Source organism: Cyanistes caeruleus, chromosome 11 (assembly GCF_971803275.1).
Source record: "Cyanistes caeruleus chromosome 11, bCyaCae1.hap1.1, whole genome shotgun sequence".
Lineage (NCBI taxonomy): Eukaryota > Metazoa > Chordata > Aves > Passeriformes > Paridae > Cyanistes > Cyanistes caeruleus.
The window spans coordinates 14,601,421-14,622,844 of NC_141711.1; the positions used below are offsets into that span (position 1 = coordinate 14,601,421).

Consider the following 21,424-nt stretch of genomic DNA (forward strand, 5'->3'; position numbering starts at 1 on the left):
AAGCAACTATTTTTAATGCTCCTGCTCTGTGCTGAGTCCTCAGAAGCTCTGTATGGTGTTGCTGTTTTTGCTGACAGTGGCTGCTTTTTAATTGCTCAGGTAGCAGAAGCAGGGCTTGAAAACTCAATCAACATTATCCTGTCTTATCTCCCTGTCACTAGTGGATTTAAGAAGATCAAGACATTCATATGGATCATGTGTAGAGGCAGAACACAACCAGCTGTAGGTGCCAGGGCAGATGACATTTACCTAGACTGCTCTCCCCAGTGCCAGCCGTCCATGCCCTTGCCCTCAGTCAGTCTCTGCTCCCTGTTGGCAGATGGGCTCTCCACTCTCATGGCCAGGGCCAGCTCTTTCTGCCAAGTGAACAACCTGGCTTTGCCAGTGTGTGACCTCTCCTAGCGTCAGCTGCAGTGTTGGGCCCTTTTCTCTGCTGGCCTTGATGCCCTCTGCAGCAGCCAGGGCTGTGACTGCCTCTGTGCAAGCTGAGGCAGGCCAAGAAGGGAAGTTGGTATCTCTTGGCATCTCCCAGAGGAGTTGTGGGAAGAAGTGACTTGGGATAGCACACCCCACCCAGCACAGGGACATGTAGAGAAGAGCAGGGCTGCAGGTGAAGCACAGCTCAGGGATCCAAGGTTCAGCTGTCCATCAGGATTTGGTACAGTTCCTCTGCTGAAGCCTCATGTCTGCCTGCCCTGGTCTGTTTTCAATTTCATCTCTCTCCTGTGTTGTGGATTATGTCAGTGTGGTTTGGGCAGGGACTTGTGAAGAGCTCTGAGTGTTGTTTCCTCAGGGGAGATGGGGAGAGCCTGGTGTGTCTGCTGGCAAAAAGCTTGGCAGGGAGCAGGCTGGGAAAGGCAGCTGCTGCTTGGCTGGGGTCTGGCATTACCCCTGGCCTGCTTCTGTGCTTAATGAGCCACCTTATCTGTCATTTTCCCCATGGCAGATGGGGTCTCTTCAGGATTAATTAAGGATCATAACTGTGACCTAGTTACCAGACTTGCACTGTTGTCACTGGAGCTCACTGAGCCATCAGACCGTTTGAGAGAGCTTCTTATCCTTGCCTGCTCTGGTTACTTGCTCTGTGTATCCCTCTGGGACTGACTGATCCGCAGGAAGGATCACATTACATTAATTTCTCTGATAGAGCCCTGCTTTACCTGTGGGTAGGTGACTCGCTGCTTCCTGCTTGCAGTGCCACAGTTGGTGTGGGGATTGGATATGCTGGCACTGACCTTTCTCAGGAGTGTCTCCTGTTCAGGAGCAGGGAAGAGATCAGCTGCAAGGTGAGGGAGGATGGTGCTGGATACATCCTGAGACAGTCCAGTTCCATGCTGCCATACCTCAAACCATATGGATACTGAAAGGTTATTCCAGGACCTCTTTTCTCTTGGCTACTCAAATATTTCTCATTTCTAGTTTGTGTTTTATTGTGGCAAGTCCTTAGGGATGCTCCCCATAAAGAAACAGCAATGATGACTAGAGCTTGAGAAGCAAATTGAGTTCAAGCTCTTCTAACGCTGCTTTTCACCTGCCAGATTTTCAGGTAGAGCACTGTTCCAGCTGGCAATGTCTCAATCCTGTGTTCCTGTGCTCTGCAGACCTGCTATAACCCAGCCCTTCCTTCTGCCGGGGAGGGGTTTGCGCCACAGGGTTCTTCTTGCTCTCTCCTTCCCTCCCGTTGCTGCTGGTTTGGTGGGAGCCTGCCTTGCCCAAGGGATTAAGTCCCACACAGCCAGGCCATTGTGTGAGGCATGAGCTCCCAGCCTCGTGCACAGGGACTGCACGTGGCCTGTATACTGTTCATGTGAGGGAGGTTTGTGTTCCTGAAGCTCCCCTCAGTCTCCCTGGGAGCTTTAAGTAGCCTGATGTTCTGCTCACAGTCTGTCCATATCCCCAGTGGTATCCCAGCAGCTCCTGCTGGTTTTGGATAGAGGAGCATGAAGGAGGCTGCGGAGTGGGACCCCAGGGAGTCAGCACTTTGTCCTCAGAAGCCTGCCTGGTGGGGGTGCTTACCTGGCTTTTCTCCTCTGCCTTGAAAAACATCTCTTGTGTTCCAGTGACCTGCTTATTATGTAGGTCAGCATCAACCAGAAAAAAAAAACAATTTCAAAAGTAGGAGACATCCAGCATGAATCCTCCACACAGCAGTTCTTGCCAGAAAAGCATGGGAGGTTTTCCTGGGTGAGGTGTCAGGCAACATGGCCTGTTCTTTCACTCACCCTGGGCAGAGCAGATGGAGAGGGGAAGCTCTGAGGCTGTAGGGATATGTGATACCCTAAAAGCAAGCACAGTGCCCTGTGTTGGGGGGGAACAGTGCATTAAGTTAGGCAATAGGAGCTTGACTTCAGTGATTAGGGGTTGTTTGTCCTTTATTGACTTCCTTGGGCTTGGTTTTGGTAAAGAGGAGGTGGTTTCTGCTTGTCTTTACCTTGGTCATGTGCCTGCACAGCAGAGACTGGTGCCATGTTGCTGGAGGAGCAGTCCCTGCTGGGACACAGCTGTTCTGCCAGGGTGACAAGGGGACACAGAACAAGCAAATGCCTTTGGATGCCAAAAGTAAAACTGGGACCTCAACCAAAATTCATCTCAGTGTTGTGCTGGTGCCATTACCCTGCTCCACTATGCTTGTAGCAGAGCTGACACCTTGTGATACCCACTGAGAAAAGAGAAAGCCCTTAGCATAAACTCCTGACTGTAAGGTAAGCAAGGGACAAGTTGCTCTGTGCACAAGAGGTTTGATGAAGTCCAACTTCACTTGTACTTGCCTCTGATGCAGTAAATCTTAGTATCCCTCACTATGCTCATTTCTCTCACAAATCACCTACTAAATATCAGCTCAGTGGGAGACAGCCTCAAATCTCTGGCAGGTGAGAGCTGCAGCTTTTTCTTGGCAGGAGCAGGAATGTAGCTCCCCTCTCTCCCTGCTCACTACGGTATTTCTTTCCCTTCAAGCACATAGAAATACCATGTTTTTGGGACAGCCAGGTTTGACAGAAGAAGCTAAAATCACTCAAAGGCTTCACTCATAATCAAGGTGAGGCAACACAATCTTGTAATTGTAAAATGAGATTTCAGTATGCTGCATTTTTGGCGATGAAAAGGTGTGTGTGGAGGTGGGCTGTGCCGTGAACAGACAGCTCTGCCTGCATCTGCCTTGCTGTTTGCTGGGTCCCCTCCCCATTCACCTGGCCTAAAGCTGAGTGACTGAAGCCTCTCCAACTTGCAGAAGGCTCCTGGCACCACCTCTTGTGCTTGAAGGTGCACTGACTTTTTCCCAGATCACAGGTTCTTGCAGAGCTGCACACTGTTTCAGATACAGCCTCCTGCAGCCTTTGCTCCTGGCTTTATACCAGCATGTGCTGTGCTGGCTTGATAAAGCATATCTGTCTGTGACTGGACTGTCCTTCCTCTTCAGTGTCTTGATCTTGGTGGTTTCTATTTAGTATTTGAAGAGCTCTCTGCAGACCACAGCTCTCCCACTGTCTCACCCGAGCGTAGGCAGTCCTTGCCCCATCACACCATGGTAGTCTGGAAAAGTCAATGCAGGAAGCAGCACAGCAATGAAATTTTGAACAGAATGACGTTTTTTCACCTGCAGTAACAGGACATCTCCCATGCTTTGTGAACTCACATGGAGCAGAGCATTAAGGAAGCAGGCAGCAAGCTTGTGTCTTAGCTGGAGGCACTGCCATGTGATCTGCCAGTGTACTGCACACAGCTTGGAAATCTCAGTCAAGATGTAGGATTAGGGTACATTCCTAGCACAAGATTTTCTGAGCAGGGGATGGGTGCCCTGAGGCTGGGATTGTTACACTGGCTTGGTGGGTCCTTGCACAATGAGGCTGTGGTGTGCTGGAGACAGCAGAGTCCTGGAGCTGTCATGTACTTGTGGTGAGAGTGTTGAGGATGGCTTGTTATCTGTGCTTGGAGGAAGGATTTGATTAGAAACTGTCTCATAAATGTGTGATTATTGAATGAGTTGTTCCTTTAGTATGCATGAGCCATCTCCACATACGTGACAAGTGCATCTGTCCTGGGCAGGCAGCTGCTCTAAAGGAAAGCAGATGAGCTTTCCTCATCACAAGCTTTTCCTCATCAAGCTTTTTCTAAATTGCTCCCTGCATGGAGCAATTCTACAACAATATTAAACACAGCAGCAGGGGTGAGTCAAGCAGATCTTGTCAAAGCTGCCCTATTTTTTCTCTTTTTGGTTTTATTATAAATTGAATCCACTATGCCACAGGGAACAGTGCTGTTCTCAGCACGACTGGTGGCAACAAATAGCCACCCAGGAAAAATATGTATTGTGTGGTAACTGGGAAGAACCTCCTGTTCCCAACATCTCCAGCCTATCTGGGGCTTGTTGCCATGAAATCATGGAGCTTAACTAAAGGATGATTGGGCTGTGAGAAAATCCTTTTAGCCACTGGTTAACTGAGCTTACTCGTGTGTGTCTCATTGTCTTCAGAAGTTGGTGGGACCATAAATTTAGCAAAACAGAGCGTCCAGCTCAGGTTCTGAAATGGAAAACAAGGCAACCTGGTGTTGGAATCAATAGGGATGCTTTCCTGCAAGAAACTTGGGTGATACTGTCCAGACATAAACCAGTCCTGAGGTGCTGGGGGCCAGGTCAGAACCTATGCAGGCAGGTTGGGGTTCCTGCACCTCTTTGGGAAGTGTCTGGTGTTGGTCTGGATAAGAGATAAGGTTAGGTGGCCCTTGGACTTGGTCCCTTGACACGGGGGCCTTGACAGCACTCTGCCTGGCCTGGGGCTGTGCACAGCTTCCTGTTGTGAGAGCACATCTCCCATTTGCTCAGCTGTGCTTTGCTAGTATCAAGATAAGTCTTGGTATTGTTCAATGCAGGGTTTTGCCCAAAGCACGAACAGCAGTTTAACGGTTACTGTAGCTTCAGATGTTGTAAAACTTGTGGGCAGTGGGTGAGCTGTACTGGAACATGGAGAGTCTTTGAAGCAAACACCAGCCTGAGTCTTGGATAATGATTTGGGCTGCTAGCAAGTAGTTGTCCCACCTGTTACTTCTCTTGGAAGCTTCAGTTGTTCTGTGGAAAAGAAAGGGGCTCTTGAAGAGATAAACCACCTCGGCTCTTTGTATTGCAGTGAGCTCCCTGCAACCTGGGGTTGTTCTTTCCTGCACACCCCAACCTGCCAATGCTCAGATCTTGGCTTCCACCTCTGGGGTGGTGCAGAGGCCCCAGCACAGACCTGGCCTGCCCAGGGCAGGAATGAGTGAGGAACAGAGCTGGGCAAGAGAGGGAGGACTTGGAGATGACTGTGCACCTCTGGTTGCAGGTTGAAGGAGGTAAGGAGGCAAGATGATGCCACTGGAACCTCAATGTGATGGTCTTAGCATGCCTCTGTTCTTTCTGCAGCCTGCAAAGTAGGCCCTTGCAGCCTCTGTCTCTATCCCTGCACAGCCTTGCCCAGACACTGCTGGGTAAAGCAGGCAGCACATCCTCCCTAGGAGGTGCCTTAATTACAACCAGACAAAGCCTTAAGGATCACAGCCTCCAAGTAAGCCTCTGACATCTCTGGTTGTTCAGCCCACTGGAGTGGGACCGTGCAGGGAACTGGTTTCACAGCTCTCTTGTGCTGGGTGAGGTCGTGCTTGGGGGGACAAGAAAATGGCCCAGTGTCCCAGCATGAATCAGCCATCCATTCATATCCAGCTTCTCCGGCAGTACCAGGCTGTCCTGCACGGTGATGGGCTGCAAGGATAAAGCACTGACTCTCCTCTTGTGACAAGAGGGTTTATGCCAGGCAGTTGTGGCTGGCTACTGTTGGTGGTTGGAGAAGGAGACTTGGACTGAAGAGCTTCCCTATGCTCTGGGTGCTCAGGGCTGAAGATCCAGTCACTAGGTCATAACTGTTCAAGTGCTTTGTTCAGGCTACATCTCTAAGAATTGAAGAGACGAGCCTACAAACAAGAATCTTCTGATTTGGTGCCTTTTCAGATTTGGTTTTGCAATTCTCCTGTGTTTTAAATGATTTTTGCCGGGCTAGGATATGATTTGCTCTTGTCTTCTGTTTGCATTTGTTTCAAGCTGAACTCTGTGAGGGCACACTGTTGTACTGTGGTTGTGCTGACTGCCTGCCAGTGGCTTTGAACGTGGCCATGCTTCAGTTCAGTGGAAAGCTCAAAGCACAGTAAAGCTTTTAAAGGTTCATAAGAGATCTCTGAAACCACAAAGCCAGTTGATAGAGACCTTACAATCCACTGATGAAGAAACAGGCTGGCTGTAGCAGACTTGAACTGTGGCAGCCATGAGGAAAACTAATTACCCAAATACTAAATGCATGAGGCACCTGGTTTCTTTAGGTCTGCTGTTTAGGGAGCTCCTTGCCTGGCAGAGGAAACAAAATTGCTCACCAAGTGGAAATGAGTGGAAAATGAGTGGGAAAAAAATCCTGTATTGCTTGCAGCTATTTGCCAGTAGTGTAAGGCAGGAAAAGGTTAAACATTAATCTCTATATATCCTGTACTTTTTTTCACTTGCCCAGTGCTAATTGAGTGTAGCAATCTGAAGGGTGGATGGGACATGCAGTGCTGGGGAAAGAGGTGCTTTTGGGTGAGGATATAGTGTGAATGTCCACCTTTGGGGGGTATCCTGCCAGGCCAGGGATGCTGTTGCCAGTTAGGCCAAATGTCACTGAGATGCTGGAGTGAGGGTTGGCCTTGGCAGCCAGGGTTGCTGTTACTGTGGCATTACCCTGCTGCAGCCAGGCCCCTTCTGTACTGTGTGCCTGGACAGATGAGAAGGTGATGACTTAGCCTGTGCTATAACCCCTGCCCTGTGTTTCTCCATGCCTGTCACTTGTGAGTCACTATTTGTTTATTTACAAAGCGCACGCAAATGATATCAATACAGAGTCAGGCTGTTACAGACACTGCTGTTTGGACATCAGGCTGTGTTTGCAGAGCAGAGGCAGAGCAATTGCACAATCTGTGTAAGTAGTCACCCATTCCTAAGAAAACCACTCAGATATCTCAGGTTGTCTACCTGATCAGTTGTGAATGCTGGTTTCACCAGTACAACAGAGACCTCAGCTCAGCTCAGGGGCAGAGTTTTGTACCACACTGGACAAGTATAAGAGCTTATACCTTAAGAGGTGGGGTTGGCAGCAGGAACCTTTACCTTATGACATCTGGAGGTTATATCAGGGTACCTCTTTACAGTAGCAAGGAAATGTTTCTGTAAGTGTGCAATAAACACATATTCAGCAGTAACAGTAAAATGATGCTTTTGCTGTTGAAGTTGTAAGATCAAGGCAGCCCACTCCAGATATGTGGCAGAAAATCTGCTCTAGCATAGTCCTCAGCTAAGATTACAGGCCACAGGTAATAAGTGCTCATTGTTTGGCATTGCTTAAGAGAGCTGGGAATCTCTGTTTATAATTAGAGTAAATAAACCCTGATGGAAAATTGTCATCCTCCTCTTCTTTGGGTCATTTTTATTCATGACTCCCGTGCTTGCAACAGCAGTGTGATTAATTCTGTGCACAGGATTTATCTAAGATGTCTTTTCATACAAGGTTGGACCATTTGCTTGCCCAGTGTTGTAATACTTTACAAACAAGAAGCAGGGCAGCCCTGTGTCTGCCCTCCTTGGGGTGGTACTCTGTCTTTTCAGACTCACAAGAGACAGAAGGAGGAACTGAACTCTCTGAGAAGACATTTGAGAAATGAGCCTGTGAAATCCCACACTGCCAAATGAGGCTTTGTTTTGCACAAACAACACTGAACCATGAATACTTCAGTCTTGGCTGATTGTATGTGTCAAGTGAGTCAGAGCAAATGTCCATCCAGCTAGCAGCAGACTCTAAATGAAGATGCTGGTGTGCACTGTGCTCCTGGCAATCTTCTGAGCCAGAGGATATAGACCAGGAATTAAGGGGAAAAAAAAACCCCACAAAAAAACTCTAACAAACAAACAAAAACACAAAAAAACAACAAAAAACAAACAAAAAAAACCAAACAAAAAAATGGGTTAGTCATTAAAAGAATTAAAGTTCTGGGGAACTCTGCCTTGATGAACTTTTATGAACTTTCTTAGTTTAAACCTGAAACTTGGCAATGAGTTCAACAGTTCCATGTCATTTGGAAACTAACTTCCTTAAAAGAAAATAGTGTATTTTTGTTCAATGTCAGCTGCACTTTCCTGCCCTCTAAACTCCGGGATAGCATATCACACTGTCATGAAACTTGCTGGTCTTTAAACTCACAGTTTGAAAGCCATACGGTTTTGCTTTGGCTGAGTATCCTGTAATGTCAACAGCCTGCATTTCTGACATCTTTTGTCATGGTGTAAGTATTTATGGCAACCATGTTGTGCTAGAGAGAGTTTTCCCTGAAGGTCAGGACAGTTGCAGTTGAAACAGCCTATCCCTTCCTCTGCTGGTCCTTTACTGTACCTCTGCAATTTCTAAAAAATATTTGCTAATTAGAATAATTGGGGTAATTTGACAGAACTAAATGCTGCCAACCCTAATTGTTCAATAAGTTGATTTAGCAAGTGAAGTAGTTCCCCCTTGCCTTATAGTTAGGACCTTTTTGGTGCATCCAGGTTTGCACCACTAGGTTTGGACCACTCTGTTTAAGTAGGAAAATAAAACTGGATGTTCTTAGCATGAAGTTCTTCTACCCCCTGAAACTGGACACCATCTCTCTTCAGGTTAACACAAAATACTGAAAGATACACAATAAAAATAACAGGAGTTAGGAAAAACTGGCCTGCCACCTCAGCTCTTATTACAAGTGTTCAGCCAGTGCCTGCACTTGGCAGAGGTACTGGCTTCTGTGATCAAATCAGCCAGCTTGAACCAGAGCTTGGCCATTCTCCAGGTTTAGTGTGGCACTTTACTGGGCAGGCAATGCCTTTCTTGTGCTCTGGGGAAGTCCCTCACACAGAACAAGTTTCAGTGGATCACTTCCTCATTCTGCTCCTCAGCTTCTGCTTGGCACAGGCTAGAAGTTGCCAGGAGCTTGACAACTGGGCAGTAGCCATACAGCCCTTGAACTGGAGCCAGCATGAGAACAGCTATGGCAGAGGCTGTGGGATCTGCTCCCACCAGCTGAGGGTCTGGTCCTTCTGTGCAGCAGTGGCTATTCAAGGGATCAAACAACCCCTGAGGAGCAGCTGAGTGTGATGTTATTCCCCCTGTGCTCCTCCGGCTGCTTGGAGCATCCTGAAGCCCAGCAGGTATTTTGTGTTCACCTGTGGTAGCAGGCTGTAATAGATAAATATCTACATATTCAGCAGGCTGAGCAGGACGGCCTGTGCGTGTCTCTGTTTAGGCTAGTCTGGACTGTGTCATGTTTTGCTGCCGTTCCCAGATGCTTCCTTCTGCACTTAATAAAGTAGGGTATGGCGTCACTTTTGGTTTTGTCTTTGAAAGAGTAAACAAAACAGAAGACCAAAAGGCAGCTACTTAAAACATATTCCTCTGCTGTGACTGGGGAAAATCTTTCCTTCAGATGCAGGCATCCACTGTTTGCATTGCTCATCCTCCTGGCAGGGGTTATGTGCTTTGTCTGCCTCACTTGGTTCAAGCCTAACCTTTCTGATCTTTCTATTTTTGAAATGCCTGAAATGCTGTTGCTTCCTCTCATGGATCCTGGTTCCAGCTGCTTCCCACATCTCCAGGAGATGATGAAAAAAGAACTTATCAGTGGGTCAAGGTATGGTGCTAGACAAGAATGTGCTTGGTTTTGCCAGGGCTTAGTTTATCTATGAGACACATTGCAGACCTGGCATTGAGCTGAAAGGTAGAGGCAGAGGAATGTGCTCTCCAAGAGGGAGTAAACCCAACCAAGAAATGCAGAACTGGGTGACTTGCAGTGGGAGATAAATTTGTCTGAGAAGGCCTGAGGTGTTGCAGGAGACTCCTACATCTACAGGCTTTTCCTATACCTCAGGATAACTCAAAGCAGCACACCCCAAACTCACTGCAGCTATAGCACCTCCCTTTCTTTTTTGACTTGCCCATCTTCCTGTGAGAACCAGCACCTTTTCTCCCCTTTCTGCTTTCACAGAAACACAACAACTCACTTCCTGAAGGCTGAGTTGGGAGAGGTGGTGCTGTGATCACTGGGTGCTGGCTCTTCACCCCTGAGGGTTTGCCCTGCTGCCAACAACTGCATGTTGCTGTTCCTTGTCTTCTGTGAATACTTGGTGAGCTTCACCTTTGGACTAAGCCTAGATTATTGAGGATTTTCTGGAGATAAAGCTGAAGTCAAAAGCTGAATATGGACACTTTTTAAGGGTCAGAACATGTTAGGAACTGGCTTGTTGAATCTGTGTTTTAAATGGACGATTCACATCCATTTGCAAAAGACTGGAGCTGCACAGTGAAATATCCTCTGATCCTCCAATTTTCTAGCCCCTAATATAGTATTAAAGCTCTGTTGCAGCAGTTTGAAGGATGCACACCTAGATATAAACCATTCTATAGAGGAAATATAGTCATGTTTATACTTCTCCCTTGTGCTGCTGGTGATTCTCCCTCTGTTGACAAGCTCTTCATTCATTGGCATGACCACGACAAGCCTGCTTTTAGCACTGTTTCTAAACTTAGCCAGTGTTTAGAGCAGATTGTTAGAGAACAGCAACCTGGCAGTACTATCAAGGTGAGCTCAGGGGTTGTTCTGGGCTCTCAGCCTTCTGCTGGGTCTCTGGAACCTCAGAAATAGCCTCCCCTCTTAGACAGATGACAGAATGCTACAGCCAAACTGCCTCACTGCAGTGAGGGCTGCAAGAGGGAGACAAGAAGCAGCTCAGAACTGGGTACCAAGGTTGTTTGGTATTGATCTTGCTGGCACAAAGAGTGCTTACTCCACACTAAGGCTTGCTGCAATGTGTTTCTACAAGGGAAACCCTTTCCCCTAGCTTGGCAGAACTTTTCATATCCAATTGGAAGGTTAGCTTGTTACCAGGGAGCTTGTAAGGTGTTTCTCCAGTGAATCACAAAAGGTGCAGACTGTCAGGGTGTTTCTGCAGGTGTCAGAGGGGTGCAGCTGGAAAGGTTTCCAGGGCACTGGGATGTCCCAGGCTGCAGCTGTCCCTGCTGCTCTTTGGGGAACCATTCCTGGGTGCAGCTGAACATGGCCCAAGCCTCTCCTTGCCCCCAGCCCTTCAGGACAGCTCTGTAGACTCGCTCAGGTAAAAACCCCGGATTGGTTATCACTCAACAGAACCATATTGTAACATCAGCCCAAGCCTGAGGTTTCAAACCTATCCAAACCTTCCTCTGTCTCCTTCAATACTCAGGTTTGGCTTTTGTCCAAGACTAAAGTCTAAGTTATTATGTATTTTTGTTTTTCAGGCTTGAACTGGTTACAATTAACTCTCCTCCCCTGCATTTTCTAGCTTCTATGATTCTGTTTAGCACAGCTTCAAGACTCATCCCGAAGTGCTGGAGGACTACAAGCCAAGAGTGGGCCACAAAATAAGAGCCCCAGCTGCATTGTGCCTGGATGAGGTGGTGGAGGAAAGCTGCCCCTCAGGAAGCTGCCAGGATCTTTGGCCTGTCCAGGGAACCACTGCTGGCATGGAGGAAGAGGTGTTCACACCAGCTCCTGCACAGGACACACAGGTGTCTGCTCACAGAAAGCCTGTACTTGCCAAGGTAACACAGCTAATCCCTAACACATGTCCCTGCATATGCAGGCCCTGGAGAATGTCTGGGATGCTTCATCTCTGTCACCACCACCAGCAGTCAGGCCCTGGCTGGCCTCCACCTTTGGCATCAGGGCTGGGCTGTCCCACATTGCCCCTGTGCTGTGTAGTGCAGTCCTTTGGGCTGGTCCCCTGGTCTGGCCTCTCTCCCTGATTTCCACAATGACATTTCTGCAGGTGTCAGAGGGGCCCAGCCAGAAAGCTCCCCAAACAGGGCCCCAGGGTGCCCAAGGCTGCAGCCATCCCCACTCCTCCCTGGGGACCCACTCCTGCTGCAGCCAGACACGGCCCAGGCCTCTGGTTGCCCACAGCCCTTCAGGACAGCTCAGTGGACACTGCTGGGCTCTGCACTCCCACCACTGCTGGCTCTGGGGCAGAGAAGCAACAAGTTCCCTTCAGCAGTTTCTCCTCAGGCCGCTCCCCCTGCCAGGGCACCGCTGCCAGCCATCACTGAGATGTCCCCTGCAATGTCCCCACGGCACAGGCACCACAGTGATATGCCAGAACATTCCATTGGAACCCATAGTTAGCCATGGCCAGTTGGCTTTTGCCCACTGACTGGGAGAATGAGGTATGCCTGTGCAGGGTGATGGCCAATTAGGGAAGCTTCAGTTCACCTGTAAGAATAGAAAAATGAGCTGATTCCCACAGAAACACCACCCCTTTCTGCTCCAGATGCACTGGGGCAGTGGGCTGACATGGCTTCTCCTGGCCTTCCAGGACAGGGGGAAACTGTGCCCTGTGACACTGCCGTACAAGCGATGGAGGATGAGTGGGACGTCCGGCCTGGCAATGACAGACATGAGACCAAACAAGCTCTTGCTGTTTCCAGTGAGAGCACAGGCAAAGACAATCGATTCTTGCCCCTCTGCTTTCCACAAAAGCTTTGGAAAATGCTGGAAAGTGACCAGTTTCGGTCCATTTGGTGGAGTGAGGGTGGAAAATGTGTGGCCATCAACAAAGATCTCTTCAAAGTGGAGGTGCTGGGCAGGGGAGCTTGTCAGCGGGTTTTTAACACACGGCACATCAAGAGTGTTATTCGCCAGCTGAACCTCTATGGATTCACCAAAGTGCAGCGGGATTTCCAAAGATCTGCCTCCCTGCCTGAATTCCTATCAGAGGAAGCAGCAGCTTCTGCTCACAGCCAGGTACAGCAGCTGCTCTGCACAGCTACTGATGCTTGTGATAATCTGAGGGGAGAGAGGGACCTTCACAGTAAATAAGGCCTTGCCATAGAACAGGTGGGGATGGGAGTGGGTAGCCTGGTTTTCATTTCCTTTTCGGTCTGTGCTCAGGCAGGTTTGAGTGAGTCTTTCTGACTAGTAGAAATGTGGATAAGATACATTGCAGTGAGACCTGCTGAGTTTGAACCTGTTTAAGGGACAGACAGACTCAGTGTAACCTGATTTCTCTGAATGTCTTTGCTCCGTGTTTTGCTATACCAAATCTGAAACCTCCCTGTGGCACTCAATGCCAAGCAGATGCATCCAAGTATCATGGGATTACCTGCCTGCTCACATCTGCATTGAATCTGCAGAGAAACAGTGATATTTAGCTTTTGAAAGCAGTTGTTCTGTTTTGGCCCCCAGGAGGGCAAAACCTCAGTTGTGATGGCTGAACAATGGTCACATAATGCTTTAGCCTGAGCTTTAAGTTCCACATGGCCCTCAAAGTCCTTTTCCTTAGCTGTACTCCTCTTTTGCAATTCAGACTGTCCTAGTTCTTGTAGCTTGTGTTTTTCCAGTCTTGGAATAGTAGCAACTAACTCTTTTCCTTGTTTTAGATCCTCTACTACTATAACCCCAGCTTTAACAGAGCACATCCCTGGCTGCTGAGAATGTGCAAAAGGAGAGCTGCCCTCAAACAGAGAGCCCTTTGTGCAGCGGGGTTGGATGAAAGGCCCCTCCAGAAGCCCAGATGGTCAGTGTGGAGGGACATGCAGGTGTCTGCTGAAGCCCATCCATCTCCACTGGCAGCTGCTCCCATGTTTCTAGAGCCTCTTGGAGCACAGTATGGATATTAAGTCTAACAGACACAACTAGATAGAATTGATAATAAACTGTTTGAACAGTAAACCTTCCTGGTTGTTCTGTCCTATTTGAACAGTGGAAAACTGTCTTCTTATATAACTTTGCGTCTTTAATGTCCCATTTGTACTTTAGTGGCCTCAGCAAGACAAATGTCCCAACACAAACTTGACCATGTCACGGTAGCACAAAAAGAGGTGCAGCAAAGGCTGAGCTCCTGCTGGCACAAGACAGAAAGTAAGTCAGGAACTTCATTCTCTGTCTGAGATGTTGGAAGGGCAAATGATCTGTGCAAGAAAGCAATTGGTTTGGGTGGTGGGCAGTGGGCCCACCACTATTTGGTTCTGCCTGCTTCAACTGGCTTGGAAATACAAAGAACCACTATCCCCTCACACAGCTCAATTCACTGCAGGAATGTCTAGCTCTAATAATTATAGTCTGTTCAGAGGGGAAAGTGCTGCAGGGGAGATGGTCAGGTGGGTGCCATGGAGTTAATGCTGGTTGGAACAAGGGCTGCCCTGACATTCTGCAAACAGGGGCAACCTTCCCTTCTGCATGTAAAGGCAGCAAATGTAACAGATATCTGGGGTTCTGTGGTCTGCTCTGGTCACACTTACCTGGCATTCCTCTCTACCATGTGCAGGAATGGTGTGTGGGAAGGAGAGAAGCCAACTCTGGGTCTTTAGGAGGTGCAAAGCTCCTGAGAGCATAGAGCTTTAGAAGAAGGACTGGGCAGTTCTGTGCTTGCCTGTGCTGATCAAACTCTTCTGTCAGCAGGAGTTTCTCTGGGAAGGTTGATGTCCCTCTGCCCACTCTGCTCACAGCATGGCTGAGTGTTCATCCTTTTAGTTTTTCCCATGTGACACTTTCCACTCGACACTCTTCAGCAGGGTTCTGACTGATACCTTCCTCTAATCTGCAGAGTGGGGACCCAGATTTGGGAAGTTATGGGACAAAGAACTTTTCCATAAGATTAGAGGCTTAAAAGTCAAGGCCAAATGTGATCCAGCCAGCAGTGATCAGTGTTGCTTGGAAAGCAGCCCAATGGGGAGAGGCGAATACTGGAACATGTTTCCATGGTACTGGTAATACCGACCTGCTTTGTAGCTAGGTGGTGCTGGACCATGCAGTGTTACCTGCCCTGGCCAGGCCAGCCCCAGCACCAGGGTCTGTGTGGCAATGAACCCTGCTGGGTGTGGGTGCTGGACACATGCCCCATGAGTGAGGAATCCCATGTCCCAAAGGTCTCAGCTTCACTCCTGTGAACTCAGCTAGTGTTTTTCTAGCATCAATTTTTGTGCACTTTGGGCTCTGGATTGATGCAATTGTGAGTTCAGCAAAGCCTGAACTCTGCTCACCCCTGCAGACACCAGCAGAGAAAGTTCAGGAACTGAAAGCAGCCACCTGTCCTTGGTCAGCAAGATGAGCACAGCTAAGCCACCTGTGCTGGAGACATTTTAAAGCCAGGTTTGATCCACATTCCTGTAACAGATTTTAAGATTTTATAGTGGTTTAAGGCACTAGAACCAATGTAAGTGGTCAGAGACAATTTCATAGATGCCAAGAAGGCTGCTGAAGGTATTCTGGCTGGATACAGCTTGCCAGGTTTTTTCACTCCTGAATCCTTCTCTTTTAGGCTAGTTCTGGAAACTGCAGGCATACACAAGCTCCCTTTACTCCCTCTCTCTTGGATGGTTAAGAACTGTGTAGCCCCACAGAGGGAGTAGCAGTGTATTCCTCTGGTGCTTCTGCATGTGTCCCCTTGTCACCCTTAGCACTTCAGCTACATGGATGAGCAGTGAAAGTAGTACAAATCCACTGAAAAGACTAGGCAGCAAATAAAACAGGATACTGCAATTAACAGCGTGATTTCTAACTCTCTGCCTAGCAGATGCTTCCAATCTGAAGTAGAAATATTTTCTCTTGGCGTGAGAAACTGCAGAGCCCAGGCTTTGCGGCCCCTTTGGTTTACAACAGCAAAGACCCTCTGCATGCCGAGTGCCGAGGAGAGGAGAGGGCTCCCCCAGCCCTGTCAGCTGTTTCCTGCTGTTGCTACAATCAGCTGGTGTCACTTTCCTCCATCTTTTCAAGGTTCTGATAACAAGCACCTGGGGCAGCCAGGTGACCTTTGGCTGAGCTTCCTCTTTAAACTCCCGTGGCTTTTGCTTCATTGCCTGGTTGTTACATAGCAGTAAAGATCTTTTCTGATAGCAGTAGAGGCTGCTCCCCTTCTCTTCTTATGCAGCATCAAAGCTCTCTGAATTTGCTTTAAAAGATTTGCATTTAGGTCAGGACTTACTTGAGAGAAAGTTGGGATTTTTTCCTCCTGTCTTTTTCCTAACTCTGTAAGGAAGGGTAATAGCACAAAGGCAGGTGGGAAAAAAGAAATGTGTGCTATAAATAAACAGGTTTGGCACACAGGGAGGACAAAGTCATTAGTAAGAGAAAAAATAACTGATGTGGTAGCAAGCTACATCTTCAGCTGATGTAAAGCAGCCTCTCCCTATGGAAGCAATGGGACTGTGTCACTGTCATCAGTTGAGCTGCTTGGTGGGTCTGCTCTCTTCTGCAGTGCCTAACCTGTCTGCAGCTGGCCCCTTCCACAGCAGCAGCAACGGAGGTTGGACAACAACTCTGTGCTTTGAATCTTCATCTCCGTTCTTTGGCTCCTTGTAGCTGTGTGCCTGGGCTGCCTAAGTCTCTGCTGTGCTCTCTGGATGCACAGTGCCAATAACAAGGTGGCTGTCACATCCCAGATGGCCATTTCGACCTATGCCATAGCACTGCAGAACTGGTTGCCCAATGCCACTGCCTCATCTCCAGGATATATTGGGATGGGACACAAACCAGCTGTGAAGGACTCATGCTGGGATCATGGGGACAGGATGACCTTGTTGTGAGAGTGCTGCTAGCAACTGGGAGACCTGGATATAAGTGCTGGTTAAATTTTAGTGTGTGTGCATTGCATTCATCAGCTCTATGTCTCTTGGAGCTTCCTTTGCAGATGGTGAAACACTTCTTTCCACCACTGGTCTTGTTGACCAGTGCTTTTTTTTTTTGTTGACCAGAACCTCAGCTTTTTCAGAAAAAGTCTCATGGTGACTTTCTGAAGCTTTGCATGCTGTCCCTTGGAATATCCTTAGAACTGTAAAGGTATGAGTAGAGACTGGTATGCTCAGCAGTAAGTATTAACAGGACAGGTGAGAACTGGTGTTTGCAGTATAGAATTGGTAAACATTAAGTTTAGTTGCTAAACTTAGACCCACATACTCTAGAGAGAAATTCAGGGCTTTATGAATTGGGCTTGAAGTCAAAGGTTAACAGTAATTTCATGCAAGAACAACTCACCTGAATTCTGGGTGTGCCTGATGCTCTGCAATAGCTTCTGCAGCATGCAGAAATCACAGCCTTGGCAGGGCTGCCAGAGCAAGGCTCTGTAGATGTGACAGAGGGGGCAGATCCTGGGGCTTCTGGTCTCTTTCTGATTCACAGTGATACAAATAAGGCCAGGGAAGGACTTGCTGAGAATTACTAGATAATGCCTAGGTGGCAAGCTGGGAAGAGGCGTTTGAAAGAGGCAAGCTCAGCGCTTTTACCACGCAGAGTTACGGTATTCTTCACAAAGAAGCTGCCTAGACTGGCCTGCTTCACCTCTAGCGAAGCACCCCGTTACATTGCACCCCGTTTTCCGGCTGGCCCTTCCCTCTCGCCAAGGTTCGTGGCCCCAGCCTGCCCCCCGGTGGCCACCTGGAGGATGGCAGGAGTCCCTGCAGCCGCGGTGGCAGCGGGGGACAGCGCATGGCCCGAGGGCCACCTGCCTGGCTGGGCGTCAGGAGGGGCTGGCTCCCAGGACCACCGCTTCGGAGGGATTGCAAAAACGCCGCCCTGCCCAAACCCCGGGCAGATAATGCCACAGGGATGTTTGAATGGCTGAACTGGGCTATTCAAGTCAACTCCACCGCTGGACCCAACGTGTGCTTGTTGCTCTCAAGGGCCCCTTCTATCCTTTTGACATGACTTTCCTTTAATTCTTTCTCTTGTGACATTTGCTCTGAACTCCCACAGGTGAGAGTGTCACATCAATGATCTGCTGTCACCTCTGGCTGTTGGTGTTAGGCAGTGGCACCCCAGGGCTGAGGTAAGCAAAGTCACCATCCATGGTCACCATGTGTGACCATGCTTGTGTGTTATCTAGAAGGCAACTTGGGGTGTTTTTTTTGGGTGGTGGAATCCTGCAATTATTCAATTCAATTTCCAGCTTTTATAAGTGGGAGTGAAATCACAACATGTTTCTGTTTTATTATTTCTCTAAAATGGGTTGTATAAGATTCTTTCAGACCTCAGGCATATTTAGCAACATGTATATCTTCTTTTTTTATTTCAATGCAGAGAAAGAAAAGCTAATACTCAAATGCCAAAGAATTTAATGAGGATCGGATCAGGCCATGCTAGAAATTGCTTCAGACCTCCAGATCCAAAATCCATAGCTATGTGGGAAGAAAGGCCATGTCTGAGGGAGGAATGTATCTCTTCAGATGCAGTACCTCAAAGGGCAGGGAGGAATGCAGAGCTTTTCAGGCACACGAACACCTCTGAACCAGTAGACTCTCTACTGTGGGATGGCAGTGCAGCAGGGAGAAGGATGGATGGCTTCCCTGAGAAGACCAATTCATGGGATTGTGTTCATGGCTCTGCATTTATGAACAAAGCATGAGTGGTTCAGATAAAGTAAACCAGAACATCTCTTAACCAGATGGCTTGAGTGAGGGCTTGGGCTTTGTTTCCCCAGCCTCATTGATGGGTCATTCATGGATGGAAAGGAAACTACTGCTTTTGGGTTTCATGCCAGAAATGAAGCAAGTGTGTTCCCTGGTTCATCTCTCCCAGCTGACTTTAAATCCACTAGATAAAAAAAGAAAAGTGCAATCCTATTCAAGAAGTTTGCAAAGACAATGGATTGACATCTAGGCATCACTGCTGCTTTGGGGCAGGAGATGTCAGGAAAAGGATTCTCCATGCTAGAGCTGCTGTTTCTGCATTACAGGGGTCCAGGGAGCCACATTTCTGCAGGTGTCAGAGGGGCCCAGCCAGAAAACTCCCCAAACAGGGCCCCAGGGTGCCCAAGGCTGCAGCCATCCCCACTCCTCCCTGGGGACCCACTCCTGCTGCAGCCAGACACGGCCCAGGCCTCTGGTTGCCCGCAGCCCTTCAGGACAGCTCAGTGGACACTGCTGGGCTCTGCACTCCCACCACTGCTGGCTCTGGGGCAGAGAAGCAACAAGTTCCCTTCAGCAGTTTCTCCTCAGGCCGCTCCCCCTGCCAGGGCACCGCTGCCAGCCATCACTGAGATGTCCCCTGCAATGTCCCCACGGCACAGGCACCACAGTGATATGCCAGAACATTCCATTGGAACCTGCTGTCTGTTGGTGCTGGTTGGTCTTTGCCTGCCAGCTGGCGGGACACAGCCAAGCTGTCCAGGGCGATGGCCATGGAGTGAGAGTTCTTGTCGCTGTGCTTTCCACAAAAGCTTTGGAAAATGCTGGAAAGTGACCAGTTTCGGTCCATTTGGTGGAGTGAGGGTGGAAAATGTGTGGCTATCAACAAAGATCTCTTTGAAGTGGAGGTGCTAGGCAGGGAAAGACAGCAGGTCTTCCACACACAGAAAATTAAAAGTTTCATGTGACAGCTGAATGCGTATGGATTCACCAAAGTGCAGCGGGATTTCCAAAGATCTGCCTCCCTGCCTGAATTCCTGTCAGAGGAAGCAGCAGCTTCTGCTCACAGCGAGGCACAGCAGCTGCTCTGCACACCTTGTGATAATCTGGGCGGGAGAGGGACCTTCACAGCAAATAAGGCCTCCTCGTAGAGGGACATTTGCAGGTTGGAAAGAAGCCACTTTTTATAAGGGGGCTTATAAAAATGAGGGAGAGGGACTTTTTGTGCAGGCAGACAGTGACAGGACAAGGAACAGTGGTTGTATACTGAAAGAGGCCAGGTTTAGATTAGATGTTGGGAAGAAATCCTTCCCTGTGAGCGTGGTGAGGCCCTGGCACAAGCTGCCCAGAGATCCCTTCCAACCCAAGACAGTGTGTGATTCTGTGATGGAGAGGATGGGAATGGGAGTGAGTGGTCTGGTTTTCATTTCCTTTTCAGTCTGTGCTCAGGCAGGTTTGAGTGAGTCTTTCTGACTAGTAAAAATGTGGATAAGATACATTTCTGCTGAGCGTGAACCCATTAAAGGCACAGACAGATTCAGCATAACCTGATTTCTCTGCATGTCTTTGCTCTGTGTCTTGCTGCATCAAATCTGGAACCTTCCTGTGGCACCTGCCCAATGCCAAGCAGATGTACTAAAGGACCAACAAGATCGCCTCCTCACATCTTCACTGAAGCTGCTGAGAAATAGTGAGATTTAGTTTTCAAAAGCAATTTTTCTGCTTTTGAAAGTTCTATACTGCTTTCCTCTCAAGAGGCAAAACCCCAGGGGTGGAGATGTCCTGAACACAACCATCACAAGCTTTAGCCTGAGCTTTAGGTTCTACACAGCCCCCAAAGTACATGATCCTCTGCTGCAATTTGGAGTAACATTGGGGTTACCAGTCTTGGGATGGTGGCAACTAACTCTTCTCCTTTGCCTGTTTTAGATCCTCTACTACTATAACCTCAGCTTCAACAGAGCACATCCCCGGCTGTCAGGAATGTGCAAGAGGAGAGGTGTCCTTACAGGAAGGGGCCTGGATGCATTAGAGATGGAGGAAAGGCCCCTTTAGAAGCCCAGATGGCCGACCCAAGCTTCATGGAGAGGCAGAATGTGGGCTTCACACTGTCCCGAGGCAGAGCAGAATGGAGTTGGAGGAAATAGATTTGAGTTGGTATTGAACCACTGGAAGAATAAACCTTTCTCAGTTCTTTGCTTTTTGCACAAGCCCAGGGTGAGTTCCTATTTTGAACACCCACAGACCAAGCAGCAGCAACTGATGTCACAGCAGTTGAACCACTTCTCGGAAGTGACCAGCACTGTTTTGTGGTATTCCCCTGGCTGAGATGGGGGATCGCCTCCACCAGGCTCTGGGAGCCATTCGGCCCCAGAGCAGGAGCTGCGAGGCAAAGGAGCGGGGTGGTTGGGCACTGAGCGGGCTGCCCAGGAAGCGGCTCCAAGCCTGCCAGAGTAACTGATATAACAGCGCCGGAAGGGCCTTTCCACAACGTCCCAAGCCCCGTGGCAGGGCGGGCAGGGCTCACAGGAACCCGCTCCCAAGCACGGGCCCGCTCCCCGGCGCTGCGCGGCTCCCGCCCCGCGCCCGCCGCCGCGGCCCCTCAGGCCGGGCCCGCCCCTCGCTGGGCGGGGCCGTTGCTGCGGGGCGCGCGCGGCGCGGGAAGCGAACGGCGGCCGCGGGGCGTCATGGCCGCCCTGTGCGAGGTGAGGGGCGGAACAGCCGGTGTGAGGCCGCTGCGGCGGGACCGGCGCCTCCCGGGGGGCTGCGGGGAGGACTGCCGCTGAGCGGGGGTGGCGGTGGGGCCGTGGTGTCCGAGCCGGGAGGGTTGTGACCGCGCAGGGAAGACTGAAAGGGGAAGGCAAGGCTGGTGCCGGCCCGGGAGTGTGTGGTGCTGCGGGGGGCTCTGAGGCCGGGGTGGCGGTGGGAGGCAGTGCTGGGCTTAGGGCGGGTGCAGTGCTGCTGTGGGGTGGCATCATGCAGGA

The 21,424-nt window shown here is 49.3% G+C and overlaps 1 protein-coding gene and 1 long non-coding RNA gene across 14 annotated transcripts in view; one reads left to right on the forward strand and one right to left on the reverse strand.

The window, feature by feature from the left end:
• Positions 1-1,419: 1,419 nt before the first annotated feature.
• On the reverse strand, positions 1,420-8,983 carry LOC147651023 (uncharacterized). The gene is made up of 2 exons (XR_015274810.1): positions 2,347-8,983; positions 1,420-2,278 (listed from the first exon to the last, which is right to left on the reverse strand). It is a non-coding gene; the product is annotated as an uncharacterized LOC147651023 (long non-coding RNA).
• Positions 8,984-15,855: 6,872 nt separating this feature from the next.
• The window catches only part of POC1A (POC1 centriolar protein A), a 94,585-nt gene continuing 89,016 nt past the window's right edge, over positions 15,856-21,424 (forward strand). For 7 of the 13 annotated variants that reach the window (XR_015274803.1, XR_015274802.1, XR_015274804.1 and 4 more), the window contains exon 1: positions 21,060-21,145. Coding sequence is in view for 7 of the 13 variants with exons in the window: in XM_086845350.1 (XP_086701476.1) it covers positions 21,128-21,145 (18 nt within the window). In the remaining 6 variants the exon portion in view is untranslated. Of the gene's footprint in view, positions 16,879-17,481; positions 17,700-17,790; positions 17,864-18,114; positions 19,606-20,070; positions 20,131-20,369; positions 20,658-21,054; positions 21,146-21,424 lie in introns of those variants that run through there. The other 6 variants (XM_086845347.1, XM_086845346.1, XM_086845344.1 and 3 more) reach the window with 6 other exon arrangements.